Raw genomic sequence first — 19,294 nt, 5'->3', positions numbered from 1 at the left:
ATGAAGTTGTTGTTGTTGTTTTTTTTTTTTTTTGGGGGGGGGGGGCTGACATATGCACTCACTACACTTTCGAGTTGAGTACTGTACTTGTTTCTTTTTTCTTTTTTTCAGAGGTGATAGCTAAAATCTGGCCACATGCCAGTAGACCTAAGTCATGATGGAAGTCACTGAACTCACACTACCCAAGTAGTGAGACGAAAGTATCTTGACTACCAAAAAAAAAAAAAGAGAAAAGAATAAGAAAGAAGTCAAGTGAAACAGATCTGCAATCTCCACTAGTCGGTCTGTCTTGCAGAATCAGAAAAGTTTTGAATACAGCTAGCTGACCTGTTTTGGTCACATTCCAGTGAAGGATCATGTGCAAAAATCTCTTCAGTCCTTTTGCTTTAGGACACGTTGCTTTATGGGTGTGTTGAGACTCTCTGGCTAGTAGGCCCCTACATATCATGTGTTGCTTCCTGGTCTTGTTTACAATGTGTACAATTAATGCGATAGTATCAGTCCTCAAAGGCAGTGTTACCCCGTATTGTAATCCCAAAGAAATTTTGTTTTGAGAGTTGCGTGTACCATTTTGTGTCACGTACCGGTCCTCCAGCCAGCTATGGAAGTCAATCATTAACCCAACCAAGGTTTGAAAATGTGTTGCCTTGTTACAAGCGATAGTCGCTAGAGTATACACCGTAGATGTGGAGGTGAGGTTGTGAGAATAAGCCGCAAATGACTCAGTCAGACGGGTATCTTATCAGTGTCTAGTCATTAACACGGCCCCATCTGTGTGTTGTCATATTGCCTCGGTCACATGATCAATGGTATTGCGTGGAACCAAAGCAAAACAAAAAATCTTCACAGGGAGCATGATTGGAAAATATTGCTGACACTGTAAGGAGGTACATGTGGATTGCTGATTGCTGATAATAATGATCAATAGTTGAATCTGCGTCTGCATAGTGAAATCACATTATGATTAATAATAATAATTAGACACATTGTGAATTTGATAATTACACAATGTACCAATACCATGTGATAAAGTTTTGTTGTTGTATTACATTTATAAATCAGTGGTTGTTATCCATGGTATAATTTATTGCATGTATTTTATATTTTTTTTTATCATGAAATTTTACAAAAGTGTGACTTTAAGTAAATTTCATGAATTGTTGAATTTTCAATGGTAGACCACTTTGAAGGAATAAGACATATTAAAGTACAAAATGTGTATCATGATTCTTCAAGAAAAAAGTTAGCCATCTCCCCCTTGGCATGTACAGTGCTGAATTGACTATCAATATCATCCCAACTACAAAGACATCATGTAACTTGTGCGGATGAGTGGCATATGATAGATGTTGAGAATTTCTGGTCCAAGGAAGATTTTTGTAAAAGCGGGGAAATGGTTGGCCATGACTCATGTGTGGCTTCCAAAGTTTTGATTTATATCAGGCTGAGTATGGCACAGAATGGTCCTTAGTATGAGCAAGGAGCTTCAGCTCCTTGGTATGAGTTCCTGAAAATGACATCTCCATAGGCCTTGTACCAAAGTCTGCCACACAGTGGTAGACAAGGCCAGTTTTATTGATTTACCTCACAATGTCAAGTAGCTTGTCTGCTCTGAACTGACCATTAAAGAGTGCTTAATAACCTCGGCCTGACCTGGAATCTGTCCTTTCCATTGATTAGGGGATTACAAGTGTGTGATGTATTAAAGGATACCTGTACCAGGGTCGATCCCCTTCTGCACAGAGTGGGGAATAGCTTGCGCTACAAACCTCCACTAGCTCTTGCTCATTAGTCCAGTACACATTGGGAGATAAGTCACCCATGTGACTTTGGAATGTGAAAACATAAGGGGAGATTAAGTGTCTCCTGAGATTATCTGCTCCATGTACTTCACCACTGTGTCAGCTCCATTCATGGGAATTGTGGTTTCAAGCCCTGCATGGATCGTTAATAAACGGGTAGATTTACCTGGCCAGATCTAGCTGGGTTTAGGATTTGGGGTTTGGTAATTGTTATTTAAAGGCCTGCAGTTAAAGAGTTGACGCTGGGCCACAGGAGAAACATTGTGGATGCTACAGGATGCCTGCCATGAGACAAGTGTTACCCTAGTGTTCCAGAGACACTGATCAAAATAATAATAACTGAATGTCAAACATTTTAGAACATTACCTATTGAGCTCTAAAATGATGTTAATGTGGATGGAACAAACAGTCAAGCATACAGAAGTTTTGACACACATGCTATCACTGTCCCCACATCCTTGACCAGATCACCATGCTCATTGTAAACTTCACTGTTTATTCCAACACTGCTGTCTATGGCCTAGACAAAATTGAGAATTGTAAATCAGATCAGTTACATATTTCACTTTAGATTTCAGCAGCATTCTTTTAATGGTTTCATTTTCACAGAATGTCACAAGGTCCAGTGGCATGTAGGGTAATGCTGCTCCGATTCTCAAGTGGAAACATACATGTACATATAGTCAGCATGCATGTGAGAATTTTATTTGATGCTGAAGATCAGTAGCAAAGCTGTACAAAAGCGGAACATAGATCTCAAACCCCCATCTGCCCCCAATGGTTACACAGGCATGCATGTTTATACAAACAAACACACACATTTTTTTTTTCAATTACCAGTGTGATTATATAGTGCTATTCCTTCCTTTCTTCATTGTATCTCATTTGTTTACATTCCCTCTTTGTTTTGTTATCACTTTTCTACCAGAAGATTTGTAACAGTAGTGTAAACATTGCTTTCCTCTCTCCCTCACTTGTCTGTTGGTCTGTGATCTGTCTGTCTGTCTGTCTGTCTCTCCCTCTCAGACATTTATTTCCTCTCTGTTTTTTCAAACAGTGATCACCTACAAAGTCTACATCTGGGGTAGGAACATAATTTCTTGATATACAGTTGTAACATAATCCAAAGTAATCGCTCCTTTGGGGAAAAAATGTGAGTGTTCAAATTGTTTTCCACAAGACTTGTTACCATCTGGGGACAGATTAAATGCTATCATATATTAACAAATATACAGGCTAGCTACCTGGAGAATAGCGCCACACATCAACTACATGATATAATTATCCTCAGAGTTATGATGGCCCCCTTTCTTGTTGACAACTTGAAAATGGGAGGGGGAGGGAGAGGGGAAGGGGGAGGGAGGGGTGAATTCATTTTAATACACAGCAGGAGAACATTATGTCTTTAGTGATAATACCCAACATGTGGACCTGTACAAGTAGGAGCTTGTAAACATTGTTCAGATACTGAGCAGTTCAAGAGATTGTAAGGAAGTGACTCCGAAATCTGTATTCAATAACAGCATCCAAGGGGATTGCACGCATAATTACAAATATTTAGAACATTTTAGTATATGATGAGAGGTGCAGATGACAGAGTTGTCACATTTGTTGTTGATGTGCTAAAGCAGGAGGTTTTTACAAGGAGCGGGTTTGCTCACCAGTGGTACTGGCAACATCTGCTCCTCGGCGATAAAGACACGTGATATCGTCGGCACGCGTTTCCCCATTGCGCGCCGCGGATTAGTTGTGCCGCATCCCTGGATGTTTGCTGTTTTGTGTACTCCCATCAGGGCCCCAGGAGCTCGATAGGCTAATCACGTCGTTCACAAAACAGTCAGCAGCTCCCTTTATAGGCCTATAGATAGAAGAGAAAAGGAAGAAATACTGTCTTCCTCATCACTTTATGGACTCTGAACTTCTAGTGAAAGAAAGCTATCTGACATTTACTTCTTTTTTTAGAACAGGGCCCCGTTGCAAGAAAGTTGCAATCAATTGCAAATAATTGCTAATTTTGAAACAACCATTCTGATTGGCTCAGGGTCTGCCCTATTAAGAAGACATGCATGCAACAATGATTTTGATTGGCCAGTGACAATCAGTTGCAAGTTGCATTTAAACGCAAAGTTTTAGCAACGGGGCCCTGCTCACCCACGGAAAGAAAGATGAAAAAATAAAGTATTTGCTCAGCATCTCAATAGTTTGAAGGCTTTACTCCCCCCCCCCCCCCCCCATGTACTCTACATCTTGGGGTGTATGAAGTAGATCATGGGCGTCTTTGCTCGAAGACACCAGTCGCAATTTTAGAAGTACAGATCATATTGCTGTATTAATTTTGTGCTTGCTTCAATAGTGACACCATTCCAAATTAAACAAAACTTGTAAATCATATTTGGAGAAATTTCAAGGACACACTTCCCTTTCTTGACAGCATTCGATGGGAGGCATCATTCGGTGTCTCTTTCTAGAGGAACTAAAAAAAATCGTAGCATTCACGAATATATCATGTTGCCTGCTCTTCATTAACTTGTCATTCATTTTGATCAGTTAGGATTCAATCATGAAATGTTTGATTTGTTGTTCGAGCTGCTACAAGTGTACTTTGTGCATTCTTCTTGCATAATTTTGTCTTCCTCTATCAGATCCTGTAGAACAAGCATGAGAACAGTTTACTCTGGATGTTACCAGTGACACTGGTGTTTGCAACCTGTTTTGGACATTATTGTCTTTTTCTTTTTTTGTTTGTTTAAATCTCTCCTTATTCACACCAGGTATTTTTATACCAGTCTGTTCCACACATGTACGCACATAATGCCTGTGTGTGAATGGGCCTTTAAAGTTGTTTGTCTCAGCCTTTCACATTCTATAAAAACTGGGTCTGTATGTTTTGCATTTGAGAAAACATATTTCATGTTTTGCTGCTTGCTTGCTTGCTTGCTTGCTGCTGCTGCTGTTTTTGCTGCTCCCCTACAATCTGGCAGCATCAGTCCAGGTCAGCCGTCAGCGTCCCCCTCCCATGGGATGCAGCTGGCACCTGTTGCCTGTCAAACATCCACCACTCTAGCTCGCTGCTACCACGCTGTTACCACGGAGCGTGGCTGTATATCATGGTGGTGGTTGGGTAGGGGATGCCCAGTGTGGGTTTAGCCTGGTTGCCAGGCCGCAAGTGGCATGACTGTCTTTATATAGATCTACTATCAAAAGTGGAGAATTTGCACTGTTGAAATTTTCATGCATTTCGGGCAACAAGAAACTACTATGAAAATAAAAAGCACATGAATATTTTTGCTTGTATGTTCCAGTAGTAGTTGTCCTGATTCCGGGGAATTAAAAACACACGAAACTTATCTTACCCGGCTGAGCACAAAAAAATCACTCATGCCAAAATGCCTACTTTTACAGTATTTCATACTGTTCATATTTTTACAACTTCTTTGTGCATGTACATAATGTGTGTCTTATTTTGAGCAAATATCAATTACCTATTGTGATGTATAACCAAGGAAATGCATTTTTTTTTCACTAAGAGTTTTCAATGGGAAAAGCAGAGCTTTGATTTACTGTCTCTAGACTCTGAACAGAATTTGTCTATATTTGCCCAGATATTTATGGCTGGTGGAATGAAAATACAGCATGGAAATAAGGCTAAATTCTGGCAACATTTGATTGAAATGAATGGCAAGAGAGTCAATGCTATGCCCATTGTCATACTCAGAGTGAAATAGGGTTATACTGACGTATGAAATGCTGGAATTCATGAAATAGATCCAAAAAAAAAATCAGCTCGAAAGAATACGTTTCTCAAAGGTAGTTTTTAAATAAATCTAGCCCTTTGATTTGCTCTTCAGTGGAGAAAATAATCATCCATACAATATTAGTGCTATCAAATGCTATCTAGGTATCCTACATAGGGCCTACAGAACATGTAGACTGTGCTACAATGTGTAGGAAGTTGGGTATTAAAAGACATTGATTATAGCACCTGTCAAAATCACAGACAATACGCTATAAAACCATCTGTAATATTTGATTTTTTTTTTTTTTTTTTGAAGGGGATCCGTACTCACTGGTGAAAGTAGTTACTCATAGGATACCAGCAATAGATGAACTTTCTCTTGTGTCCCTTCCCCATTAATGCTCGCATTTGCATACCATTTATGATACGTAGGTACGTCTCAATAATGGCAACAGGTATTTGCAGCAGTAGTGAGCATGTAATCCCACTCCCTGTGTGCTCTGATGTAATAATGTAGATCACTGTGTTGTCCGATGAGACGCTCATTTTTCCCACTATTTCTGGATGAAGCATCTCTCTCACATGATACTGATCGTGTGCTTGTGTGAAAGATGGCATCCAAAATCTTTCCTCTTTCGGTGTATGAACTGTGAACAGATGCGTTGCTTATAGTCATATTAATGTGCGTGACAGTCACACTGTATATGATTAATGTTCGCATAGTCTTTATACTTCTGGCTTCTTTCTCTCCTGCCCCCACACACATACACTCATCTTTCAAATGTGATTCCCCGCCCCACGTATTTTGTGCAATATCGTTCAAAGAAAGCGCAAATTGTGTTCCCCTTTGCTTCGGGGGATACCGACAGAGGGTCAATAAATGTTAATTGGCCATCATACATGCATTATGGAGAGGCAGTGTAAAACAAAGCGGGAATAACAAAGGTAAAAAAAAGAAGATATCATAAAATGGATTCCCTGGACGGCTGGGTCAACCACTAGGGTCATCTGGGGACATGACTATGATGTTATTCTGAGTTATTTATAGCGCTCAGCTGTTCAGTCGCTGGAGGTTGTTTTGTCATCACTCTCAAGCCTATATCAGATCTCCCCGACTTGTCGTGGGTAGACACACACACACACATGCCAGGGACTAGGTGATTTAGGAGTGGGAACGGAACGTCTGCCAGACGACCAGCCTAAGGCCTGTAACATCGTATACTTGGCCGTGTGATTGAATTACCACCAATTAAGACTAGGATTGTGAGCTGTCAGTCATAGCGGACACATGGAGATATGGAGTCTGAATTTGAAGATGGGGGGGGGGGGAAAGATGTCGAGGGTGTGGACAAAGAAAATGGTGGATTGTTTGTTTTCGTTTTTTATTCAATGCGAATGTGGTAATAGCAGTAATAACGACGTGATAGTATGCTGCCAGCTTCATGTGTTGGATCTTTGTCAGCAACCATCACGTGCATACAATAGAAAGTTAGTCACAATCTATGGTATGGATGCCACACATTGGTATGGTGTTATTTTGGCACAGTTTATGAGTTGAGTGATATTTGCTAATGTATGATATGTCAAATATTACGCATGTTCATGGCAATGGAAGTGTGTTCGGCATATCGGCAGTAACTTTACAGTGTACAAAACGTACCTGCTTAAAACGTTTATTGATGTGGGGGATTGAGTTGAATTGGTGATAAGACGTGGGGTGTACCAATATCTGCTTGAATTATTTCTGAATCAATGAGTGTGTCATGTTTGTTTGTCTTTCTGTGCTTCATTTCAGAAGGAGAACGCTGATCATTCTCATCAGGAGTTGGTGCGACTCCGCATCAATGGGTTTCCAGACCTGAGAGGGCGTGCTTCACAGAAACAGCGTTATTGATCGGACATTGTTTTGAAGGAGAGAAAGGAGGGGGAAGAAAATATTAAAAGAGAGGAAAGAAAACAAAGAGGGAAGAGTGTGTGTGAAGGAGGGGAGCAAAAGAGGTGAGGAGCAAGTATGGACACCGGCTACTCTGTCACTCCGCCCACAAATGGGTAAGTTTGTACAATCCTCTTGTAGCTTGAGCATATCCGGGGCTACTCATGGTTTTCAAATGTATTCCATCAGGTAGCAAATAAAGATTACTTTAGTCAATTGGACCAACTGTGAGTCCCCAGGTCTTTAACAAGCTCCCTAGCTTACAGGGTTTGTGCATTATTTGATATGGTAAATGTGCAATCCTTGCCACAACTGCCTCAATGCTTAATGATCGGTAGCTTTCAAATCATGTTAGTGATTGATTCCCATTGTAGATCAATGTGAATGTAATGTGCATTACCCTGGGATTCAAACGAATGGGAGATACAATGTACTTTAACTCCTGTGTTTAGAATAGATTTATCCAGCATGCTGCCATCTATGGAGACACTCCCTCCTTTTTAAAGGGCATGGACTATCTGAAATCATCAGATGAAAGTTTTGCTCAAGGGCATTTTTGAAATAATTATGTTGTTGCAGTAAGTGGTGGAAAAATGAACAAGAAAGAGTTCTCTTATATGAGACAAATTTTTTATTATGAAGTACATTTTATTAATAGTATACCTTATGTGTTATGATATTCTTCCATATCTTTGTGGTTGTGCGTAATTGATTGTTCCTGATTCTTTATACTCACCTGCTAAAACATCTTGAAATTTATACTGGTCTTTGTGTAATCCCCTGTAAAGGACTCACTTCAGGTAATCGAATTAACATAAATGCTCACTGCCAGTGACTATCAAAGTGAGGTTATTGCTTTGTATGTTTTTTTGTTTGTGTTGACATGTGCCCTTAATCGGTATGAAAGCGATTACCGGTAATACGTAAAGGAGTGGCTGCCATACATGTACGTATGACAGCAGGCTTTGCACAACGTGCATTAACGTGATATTACTCCACATTCATCACAGACAAAGTAAAATGCCTGGGGTGATACATCGCACCCCCCCCCCCCCCATGACAAAGCTTCATATTTTCTGTGATAGGAGATATTGGGTAAAATTTCAATAACACTGTTGAGTTCCCATTCATTGGTGTTTTGTGGCTAGACAGGGAGTGTAGTCCCACTGGTAGAACTGTGTCAGCAATGAAAAGAAAATCATGAGTGTATTACATTATTTTTTTGTTATGATGATATAGTTTGCCCCCTAGACCTTTGCATGCACCAAGCAATTTTAAGCTATGTAATGGTGTTTGTGCATTGTTTGTTTAGATACATAGCAATGATTCAGTTCCCTGGCTTTTGTGTTTATTTTCTTTGAAATGAATACTCCATATATTTCCTAGTCTGGAGAAAAAAACAACCCTATTTGTAAATGCAGTTGTTGGGTAATGGATGATGTTGATAACATGAATAATGCAAGGTTTGTTTTGATATGACACAAATACTTTTTAGCCACTATGATGAGTGTAAGACAGCCTAAGTGCTTTTTGGAAAGCAGCTACCACAACTTGTGCATGTACGGGTGCTGTGAAAGTTGCTCTTTGAAATTTAACAATCTAAACTGCAGTTGAAATTCAGTTTTTAGCAGCGAAGTGACCCATCTAATCCAATTGGTTCATTCAATTTTTGCGTTCATCATACGATGTACAACATACAATGTGGAAGGTAAAAATATATCGATGCAGTATGATTCTGCCAGCGCCATTCTCCAGTGTGATTTAAGAAAAGTCACAAAAAGCAAGAACTCTCTGATAAGAGGAATAACAAACTGCCACAAATGTTACTTTTGTACAAAAGACCTTCAGAGTTTTACATGTCTAACTGTAAAGTAGGCTCTCAAAGAAAAAGGTGACTTTTATAGAAGCTGTCATGTGGAAGTGCAAGTCAAAAAGAAAGCCAGTCTGTCACCCAGTGAAAATGAAAGCATTTTGACTCCTACACTGTAGTCAGAGGGAGTATCATATATCCATATGACAGATCCGTGAAGTAATTGCATTGTTTAATGGGAATGCCGTGTGAGTGTTGAGATACCAATCTGAGAGAATTCCAGATTCTTCATCCCGGTTTAGTCCAGGATGCTGGAATGGCAGTCATTCCTGGCATTTTCTTGACATCTTTAGGGAACTTCCCTCTCATAGCCTCTCCGACGAAAGCTATGTTCACACACAGTTGCCAAACTTGAAGTTTGGGTCAAAAACTTAACTGTTGATGATTTAATCAGCTCCACTCATGAATTCACAGCACGGGGTCATGTGGCACATAAACTTTAAGTTACAACCTACGAGCGAATCCCACTCGATGATAACACTGGAAGTGCAGATAGTCTTTGCTCGATGACCTCAGTATGCCTATACAGATTAGCACAGCTGGAGGTTGACCCGGATGTGAACGAGAAGCGTGGGTCTTGCTAACTCACAAGCTCGTTGATAATTGTGTCCACAGGGAGCAAAACTACGAGTAGGGACCCCCCCCCCCCATGGCTCATGGAGAGAGTGTTAACCGTAAGATGTCTCTTGGTTCTAATCATTGACTAAACTTTGAGATTGCTAACTTTCAAGTGTGTCCACATGGTGCTTATTACTACAAGCTAATCATCGAGACTTAAGTTTTCGACCTAAATTTAAAGTTTAGTAACAGCGTGTGAACCTAACTAAAGTCTGCCACCTCCAGTCCTCGTGTGATCAAAATTGGAGTGTCCCTGTCAAAATGGTAACATGAGAAAAAAAAAAGTGTGTTTATCTGTTGTTAATGGGGGGGGGGGGGGGGGACGGGCAGAGGAGACCTCATTAACATTCACAAAATGAGATCAGTTTTAAAGTTAACTAGTGCCCATGAAAAGGGCAGGCTAGTGAGATGCCCTGCAGTAGTAACAGACCCTGTCTGGATGTCCTCCGGACAATGTTCTATGTTGGCTTGCGAATCTAACAACATGCAAAAAATGTCGCCATTCTCTGTGGTAATAGTGCATTTACGATTTGCGTCGGTGCAAATTCGTGAAAACAGCATCTGTCTGTGATCTCCTCATTCACGGAAATTCTGTATGTGAATATAACAGCTTACAGTATGCAGCTCTTGCTGCTGTTTTGTACATAAAGTTTGAAAGTGAAGTGTCGTGGGGGAAATGAAGTTCCTTTCATATAAAAGAAGAGGAATCATGGAAGCATGTCAGTGACATCAGGGCATAAAAAGTCAAGGGACAAGGACATTGTGTCGGGAAACAAAGCAGTGCTTCTAAATTAATCATTGGTGTGAGATATTAGTCTCAAAGAAAATGCCCTTATTTTGCGAGTGTGAATTGGGTCAGAAAAGTGAGTAAGAGAGAAGGAGGGAGAGTTATCTGGTTTATGCAGTCCCAGTAATAACTCAAACATTGAGGAATGCAAGAGCAGCTCGTAGCTGACCTTCCCACTCAACTCGGACTTGGCAGTTTCGCATCCTCACATATTTCTCTCTGAAAAGTCAAAATTTGGAAATCTGCGCCCCAAGCTCCCAATACAGCATCTCTGCAAAGTGTCATCGACAATTTGATATTCCAAATGGGAATATCTACAAGGTTTGAATGATGCCATGCTGGCATTTTGCCAATTTGCATCATGGTGATGGAATTATGTTATGGAATACATTCAGAGATATTTTTCATTTCCTTAGCAAGAATTATCTGCTCAAATACTGTCAGAAATAGTTTCTTGTGACATAGTGTAGTAAAAATATGAGTTTGCAGTTGCAAAATCCACTGCTGGTACAGTATTTGATATTACTCAATAAAAAAGCATCCCCATGTTGTTACCAGATTATATAGGGCCCTATGCTGTATTCTTTACTAATCATTAGAAGGATGGCATCTACAACTGTACATATATTCCAAATCAAATTATATCAATCCAGTGTATCGACATGATTTTGTATACTGCTCTCAAAAATGCTAATAGCAAACAGAACTACGCTGTTGTAAATGTAATTTTCTTGCAAAGTGACAAAGTTTTCCCAGAAGCAGTATCTAGACACAATAATTTGGGACTGCAGACTGTAGTGATGTTTAATTAATAAGGTTAAGTGAATGAAAAAGAGTGAAGCAGTGAATAAGATTTAAAAAAAATTCCCCAAAGCAAAAAGCACAATTAGGGACTGGAGTAGTGATTGGGATTATTCACATATTTTTCGTCAACACATTTGTCTCCATATCTTGCAAGCATCTGTAATTTTTCCACCTCTCATCTGTCATCATCAAGACAACTTATCAAATAATGTTTTATTTTTGTTCTTATTCCCTATTGCAGGTATTATGACAGCGCCAGCAAAAAGAAGGTGAGTGTTTTCTCTTTGTCATTTGCCGATACTGGGATTATATGCTTTGTATTTCAGCTGTAGCTGATAGGTTCTAGGTTTCTTGTTGTTTTTTTTTGCCTATCAGGGTTATCCTTTAAGATTGCCGACCATGTTTTCTCTCAACCCTTAGCTCATGATAACTAGGTGGGGCAGTGCAAAGTCTTTGGGGAATTTTGGAGTCTGACTGGGAGTGGGTTAAGGTGATGTCGTATATGTGCACATGATTCATATTTCAAACAAGCATTGAAGCCAAAGGTCCCCTAGATTTTGAACTAACAGTGGTTGATCAGTTTACATTGAAGTTTATGGTCAAATACAATACTGTTCTTCATAGTAACCAGATATATCTGTGACTTTAAAAAAAAATATAAATACAAATATTCTGATGACAACCAGTTTATCATTAATTTAGAGTGAATCTTTTACCAATGACAATGCTATAATTCATATCTGATTTGCAGCTGTAGGGTTATGTCAGTCAGAGAAATGAAATGATACTCCATGTAGCAACCCATGTTGTTGCATGAATTTGAATTGGATATAAATGGTCACCTGACATATATCGGTCATGTTATGTGTGTCAAAATGATTAGCATCTCTGGTGAATGTTTCATTTCCTATTGAGCCCAGTGATGATTTGCTCAGAAACTGGATAAATTCTTTTTCAAGGTTCAAAGTTCAAATTTATTTTCATTTCCATCAAATAAACAGAAAAAAATTATATAGGGCCTACAGTGTATAAGTAGAACATATTTGTAATCTTTGCAAAAATGTAAATCAACAAATCAACAACATGTGATAATGAGTCTTAAACAAAATGATGAAAACATGTATATTTTTTAGATGCATAGTACAAATTAGATAAGGATTGGAATGGAAATGGAGGGTCCCACTAAAGAGCAAAGCTTGTATGATATGGGACCCTCAGAAAATACATGTTAAAGAGAACAGATAATGAATAAATGAAACTACAAACAGATATAAAACAAAAAGGAACCAATGTCAACTGACATGAGATCAGATTAGAAAGGAAAAGAAGAGAGAGAGAAATAAGGAAACTATAACACATGCCATCATGGACACAAGCCACCTCAGATAAAGAGATGACAGAAATGATAGCACCTGCTACCCTCCAGTGAGAGTCTCACAGTGAAATAATTGTGGCAGTAATAATTTCCCTCTTTTTTTTTTCTGGGGGTGAAGGGGGGGGGTTCATGCTTCGTACATGTATTTGGGTGAAGGACTGCACATTGTTATCTCTGTAATTATGTGAAGACCGATAAGCACTTGTCATTAGATGGAGCACACCTGAATATAAGCACACATACATGGAATGACATTGATACGGCAATACATAACATACAAGGCTTTTTGTTTACCCATTGCTGCGTATGGAAAAGGTCTGCCTTGAGGAGAGAGAGAAAAAAAAAAGTGAACAAGATACACAGAAAAAAAAAATAGAATGACGTGCCATGCTTGAGTGACTTTTGTGAGTGTCTGACAAAACGTTGTTGATGTTTCAGTGGGTGATAGGTTGTGTGGGCGTGGACTCGTGAATCACTCTACCTTAGCTCTTGTCTTTGACATTCCAACCCACACTGCGTCCACTTGTAACACTACCACATTGAAAGAAAGGGCATATTTGTTATCATTTACTGACATTGCGCAACACTGGTCACTGTGACTAACACCAGAAAGATTTGATAGCGAGAATATATTATGCAAGAATGTGTAGGATAATGCTAGAAAGAATACAGTACCAAAGTGTAATAGTGACCAAATTACTCTAGGCCCACTCACTGTGTTTATTCATCATTGCTATGTGTGGGCATGGAGCTACCATGGTGTGGGTGATACAGTGTATTGTACTATATCATTATTTTGTTTTCTTTTGTGGAAATGAATGTTTGTGGAAAATTTTGTGGAATCTTTTAGTAGAAATGATATAGGTCTACATGTACAAAGTTACTTCACTTATGATGTTCCAACAAATTGAAGCTGTACAACGACTGATGAAACCAATCTATCCCATCTTCACAATAAGGTTCAGTTTGGACTCAGTTTATGTTTGTGATGTTTTATCTATTATTATTATTATTGTCTTTTTTTTTTTTGGGGGGGGGGGTCTCCTTGAATGTGAAGAGATGATCAAAGGCAAGATATACAGTGTCAAGATTTTGCTCAGTCAATGTTAGGAAGGAAATGTGATTTGCAGCATGTACAATGTACATGTCTTATTAGACTTGTATTCTGCTAGTTAGAAACTTTCAAAGACTTTCTTTGAAAGTGTTTTTTTTTTTAGTGAGATTTTTTCTTTTCTTTTTTTGTCGTTGAAATGATTATTTGGACTAGACAACGTATGTGCCTGGAAGACGAATTCTTGTTTTATACTCTAAAGACTTAAAAATGTAACAAATTTCCCTGTTGTTCCACAGATTATTTGGTTATCCACATAATTGATCAGTAGATATCACATCTCATGCTATTTCTCTTTTTTTTTTCTGTGTGTATAATTCTTTCTTCCATTATAGTCCCGTGGAGGTGGGCTTGGAGATCCAGAATTCGCAGATTCTCCTGGAGACACACTAAACGATTCCAGGGGCCTGTCCCTTGACGATTCCAGGGGCATGTCCTTTGACGATTCGAGAGGCTACAACTCGTCTCGCGCCTTCAGTGACTCCAGAGGCTTAGGAATGGATGACTCCATAGGCTCCCGGGGTATGGGGGACTCCTACGACATGGGAAACTCCAGGACCGGGGGCCTGGGCAACGCCCACATGGATCCAAGAGCCGAAATCAGGGCCACGCCCTCCGAGGTTGTCATGGCAGCACCCAGGAGTGAGGTCATGGCAGACCCTCCGCGGCAGGAGCCACCAAAGCCTGAACCCAGGAGGTTGGATGCCAGAGGAGCAGGTGTAGGAGCAGGTGTAGGAGGAGGAGGAGGAGGAGGAGGGGTCAACAGAGGACCAGAGGTCAGATGGGAGAAAGACACAGTCACTCTAAAGAGGGTAAGTCCAGACACAATCTCTGGTGCCACACCTGACACCACTGTACCCCAAGTCTCTGCCCACAGTTCTATCCGTCTTCAAATGCGTCCATCAACACTTTTTCTTCATCATGATGTGCAACATCAATCCAATGTGGAAACAAGCAGGGCAACATATTGTGTATGTTTTGATGTATCATTTTGTAGAATTTTTAAAGACCTGGTACATAGCATTGGGGTACCCATGCAATGGGAAACTGATCCAACCCGCATATAAAGGAATTCCGGTAAAGAATTGCAACTTTATATGTAGCACACACAACTGTAGAATCTCGACTAGAGTTGAACATTTCTTATGAACATACACGCTTTCGTGCACGTATTTGCTGATGGGCAATTCTATTCTTGCGAGCCTGCGCTGGTCATAGTTATGGAAAGTAGCCTGATGAGCAGCGAATGGAGATCAATTCAGTTGAGCCTACCTTGTGTCCCCATGGGTCTTTGAAGTGATCCAAGACATCTCACAGAATTTTAGATCTGGAAATATCTTGATGTATTGCATTTTGACGTATCCTGAAAAAAATAATGTATAATTTGTAGTATCGGAAGACTTTAGGGTAAACAACCAATGCTACCTGCGAAGCGAGCTGTATTAGATGGTGTGTTGTCTGGCAATTTGCTGTATTTGAAACATAGAGTGAGTATTTTTGGTGCCCTGTGGTAGAGGATGTGCTACCGACGTGTGGAAAGATTTCACTCCTAAAGAGATGAGGACAGCGTACATAGCATTGTTGACATTGGAAGACCTTTGAAATCAGTGGGACGGGAGTGCCAAGTTGGGAAATGATGCAGACGCACACGTACCCCATTTAATTATCAGCTCCCTCCATATGTGAGCCTGACAAGGGGTCAAATTCCACTGTAATCTGCAGAGAATTCCTGATTACGATTGCTGGATGTTCTTGTCGAGCATGGTGCCAGCCAACCATGTATTGATCAACCTCAGGCTGGGAGGTTTGTGTATGTTTGGAATAGATCCAGGAACTGTTCACATCAGTTTTCACGGAAGAATGGGTTTCCTTTCTTTCTTTTTTTAATATTTCCTTCTCTCTTCGTCATAAAAAAGTGAAACAAAGTCAATAGGAAAAAAGGTCTGAGACTAAAGATAACGTATACATATGTCTAAAGCTTATTGATTCAAAACCTATATGGCAAAAGCCATCTTTAGATGGAATTTTGTAGAATTAAGATTTTTGCCAAGGGAGGCTTCTTACAAAATAAAGTCTTCATGACATCAATTCTTCCTTTGCATTTCGTACCACACTTCATCATCAAAGAATAGATGTGTAATTCAGCCATGAAATATTCTGCAGAGGGTTCACTTGGCAGTTTGGGAGTGAGGTGTGAATCATGATCCAAACATTGATGTTTGGATCTTAATCCAAATCTCACTAATTTGTTGTGTGAACGCATGCAATCTGACAAATTGCAATTTGGATTGTGATTCAAACTCAGGCATTCCACTCGAATGGGTAAATGAGATATTTTTTCATTGTTGTGTGAATGGCAGCCCCCCCCCCCCCCCCCCCCCCCGCGGAAAAAAAAAATGTTTCAATTGCTATTGTTAAGTAGATTTTTTGCCTCGTTTGAATGGTGATCTGAAAAGTGAGATTTGGATTGGGATTTGGACTGCTATCCAGATCTGACTCCTTCTGCAGTCAGAATGTGCCTAAACAGTAATGACTTTAGCTCAACTCACTTGACTTCACCATATGACATTGGTAATATACTGTGCCTACATGTGTCTCCACATTCTAACCTTGCTTCACATTTCATGCTTGCACTTTGTTTGAATTCTGGGTGCTTCTGTACACGATAGCCCCCCCCCCCCCCCCCCACAGATGGCTTTGAGTATGCCTAGTATCATTTTATTCTCTAGAATTTAGTGTGAAAAAAAAAGCTTTTCCAAATAGTGTAGGAGTATGAAACTAGCGTGACAATCATATGTGGATATGTTCATCAGCTGATCAGCAGTATGAGTCATCATAGTTCTCTCTGTTGCATTCAAATAGGCAAAGTTCATTCAAAGGTATGTGGCTGGCAGGAACACTGCCAGAAATATTTTCCAGAATCATTTAGGTCCTCCACTAACCGGCCAGGTGATGGTAGATTGAATACAGACATACTGCTGTTTGAAGCTCACTGAGAAAGGGCAACAGAATTATAGGAAGAGATGTCAATGTCAGTTGAGAAGACGAGAGCAGATGTACGCTGAGGAGCTGTCCCCCAAGTTGTGGCAGCCTTGTACAGAGTAACCCTTAGTCTTACACTTAACAGACTCCTTGGTACTCTTGGATGCTTCCTGGTTACAGGCCCTGCCTGCTGTTGATTCTGCATTGCACCTTACTGTGCAGAGCGTTATGGGAAGTCGCGTAGATAACAGCATCTTAGTTCAAAGGTTCTTGCGCGGAGCTCTCAATCTTGTGAAGGATGCGAGAGCGGATGGAAGCTGAGACTACCAGACACCCCTGTCAGTGCGGTGAATTCTCACACTCCACCCAAGGCAGAAGAGGCAGAGTTTCTCTCCCTGGGTTGCCACATTATGTGCTTAGAGTGCTTTCAACTGACTGCTTCATCCCACCATTTTAAGAGGCATAATTTCCCTGGCGTAGGGATCGTAATGCTGCCCTCCATAAATAGCACGACGGAAGAGACACAGTGATGTGGACGGTGCCAGGCTGTGAAACTGAGACTAAGTCTTTCCCTAACAACATCCTCCCCACTAGCCCTCACCCCTGCTGTTAGGGTCATGTCACATTGACCTTCGGCCCTTGCCCTGCCGGAGGTCAGCCAGTGGCTCCACTATAAACTTGAAAGTGCTCACCATGACAGCACCTGATCGATGTACCGTCATCCCAAAGTGGCATCAGGCATTCTAACCCTGCCCCTATTCTCCTCCTCCTACACATACATGTACATTGTATGCCCATGATGGAGACCTACAGTCCTTGCATGGACCTTGGAAGGAGGGAAGGATGGCCTAGCATCCAGGCTCAAGATGCTTATGTTTTCAGTTGTCACTAGTCAGGTGTTGTCTGTTTGGGAATCATAATCTTTTCGCCACCATTCTTTCCTGACTGTTCTTGACCTAGAAAGTCTTTAGTCAAGACCACTGTGTATCAAGAGGACGTGGAGATACAACAATGTGAACATTCTTTCCCTAGATGTAGATGAGTGCATGCATTGATTTTGATAGGGTACTGGTTTGGGGGGGGGGGCATTATAGCAAGACAGCCTTGATGTAAGACTAACCATACTGAATGCCAAGTTGAAAACAGAGCCCAGGATTAAGAAAGTGAAGAGCAGGAACAACTGGAAGGACCAGAATTATTTTTTTTTTTTTGATTGATTAACTAGTGACAATCAGTGCAGTGACAGAAATGTCTGAATCCAAGCATGACCGAATGCAGTCACTTTTAGACCAACAAAATATTAGTTTGGGTCACTTTTTGATTTATACATTGTAGATTAGGATTTATATGGTCTATGTGGTCAAAGTAAGGCACCAAACATGTAGTAAAGAGCCATATTTTCTGATTATATGTTTTCACAAGATAAATGATAAGTGCCATAAGAAGTATGAAATCGCACATTAATTTTTGTGTTACAAGATTTGGATGATGATTTTCCAGTAAAAATTATTTGTTATTCTTACTGTTGATACAAATTTTTTTTTAAAGTATCTATGCACTATTAATTTGTATCGAATGCAATTTTTGGGGTCTTTTGTTGCCAATAGTAAAATCATTGATATAATACATTTCTAATCACTGTGGCAACAGGGCTCAACAGCATTGTGTATGTCCATGGTATGCAAGTTAATATTTGATTCAAGTGTGCTTTGTTTTGACTTAAACATGAATTGACCCATTGAGGACAGCTTGATTTTGCTGCAACACCCATTTCCCATAGACGCGCTTGCCCGAGTATGCTCGAGACTCGTCCTCAATGGGTTAAGGTATCAGTGCTTCTTCTGAATGTTGTAGTATTTAGCTTTGTATACCGGTATTTTTATTGAGGCAAGGAAGAAGACTAGCATTGATGTATCTATCGGGAATTGTGATGCATCGTGTGCTGGCTTCAGTGGGCCTGCACCCCAATATCGATATATTCAAGAGGTAATGGAGGATCTTTTGAATGCATCAATATGTATTGTACCTGTCTGGGGCAAAAGACTTCAAGTCTACGTTCTGTCCAAGAGACGAAAGTTATTTTCCCCTCTGCAGAGGGATGGTATGCCTTCAACCAATGCACAATGTCAAGAGATCCTTCTGAGAACTGAACCTAGAATCTGTCGAGTCTGGATCCAAACAGAGCATCCACTGAGCCACCCTCTTTAACCCATTGAGGATGAGTCCCGAGTATACTCGGGCAAGTGTCTATGGGAAATGTGTGTTGTAGCAAAAT

At 40.3% G+C, this 19,294-nt stretch overlaps 1 protein-coding gene across 1 annotated transcript in view; it reads left to right on the top strand.

Moving 5' to 3' along the window:
* LOC139744733 (tight junction protein 1-like) overlaps nt 1-19,294 on the top strand; it is an 86,097-nt gene that overhangs the window by 16,876 nt on the left and 49,927 nt on the right. Inside the window, exons 2-4 of the mRNA XM_071655156.1 lie at nt 7,335-7,588; nt 11,793-11,820; nt 14,373-14,849. Coding sequence (XP_071511257.1) covers nt 7,551-7,588; nt 11,793-11,820; nt 14,373-14,849 — 543 coding nt within the window. The 5' untranslated portion in view covers nt 7,335-7,550. The remainder of the gene's footprint in view (nt 1-7,334; nt 7,589-11,792; nt 11,821-14,372; nt 14,850-19,294) is intronic.

The sequence above is a fragment of the Diadema antillarum genome, unplaced genomic scaffold, assembly GCF_040938485.1.
Source record: "Diadema antillarum isolate AM-2024a unplaced genomic scaffold, OU_Dant_1.0 seq00001206_RagTag, whole genome shotgun sequence".
NCBI lineage: Eukaryota > Metazoa > Echinodermata > Echinoidea > Diadematoida > Diadematidae > Diadema > Diadema antillarum.
Note: the sequence above shows the minus strand (reverse complement) of the source record. Positions and strands in the feature narration are given on the sequence as shown.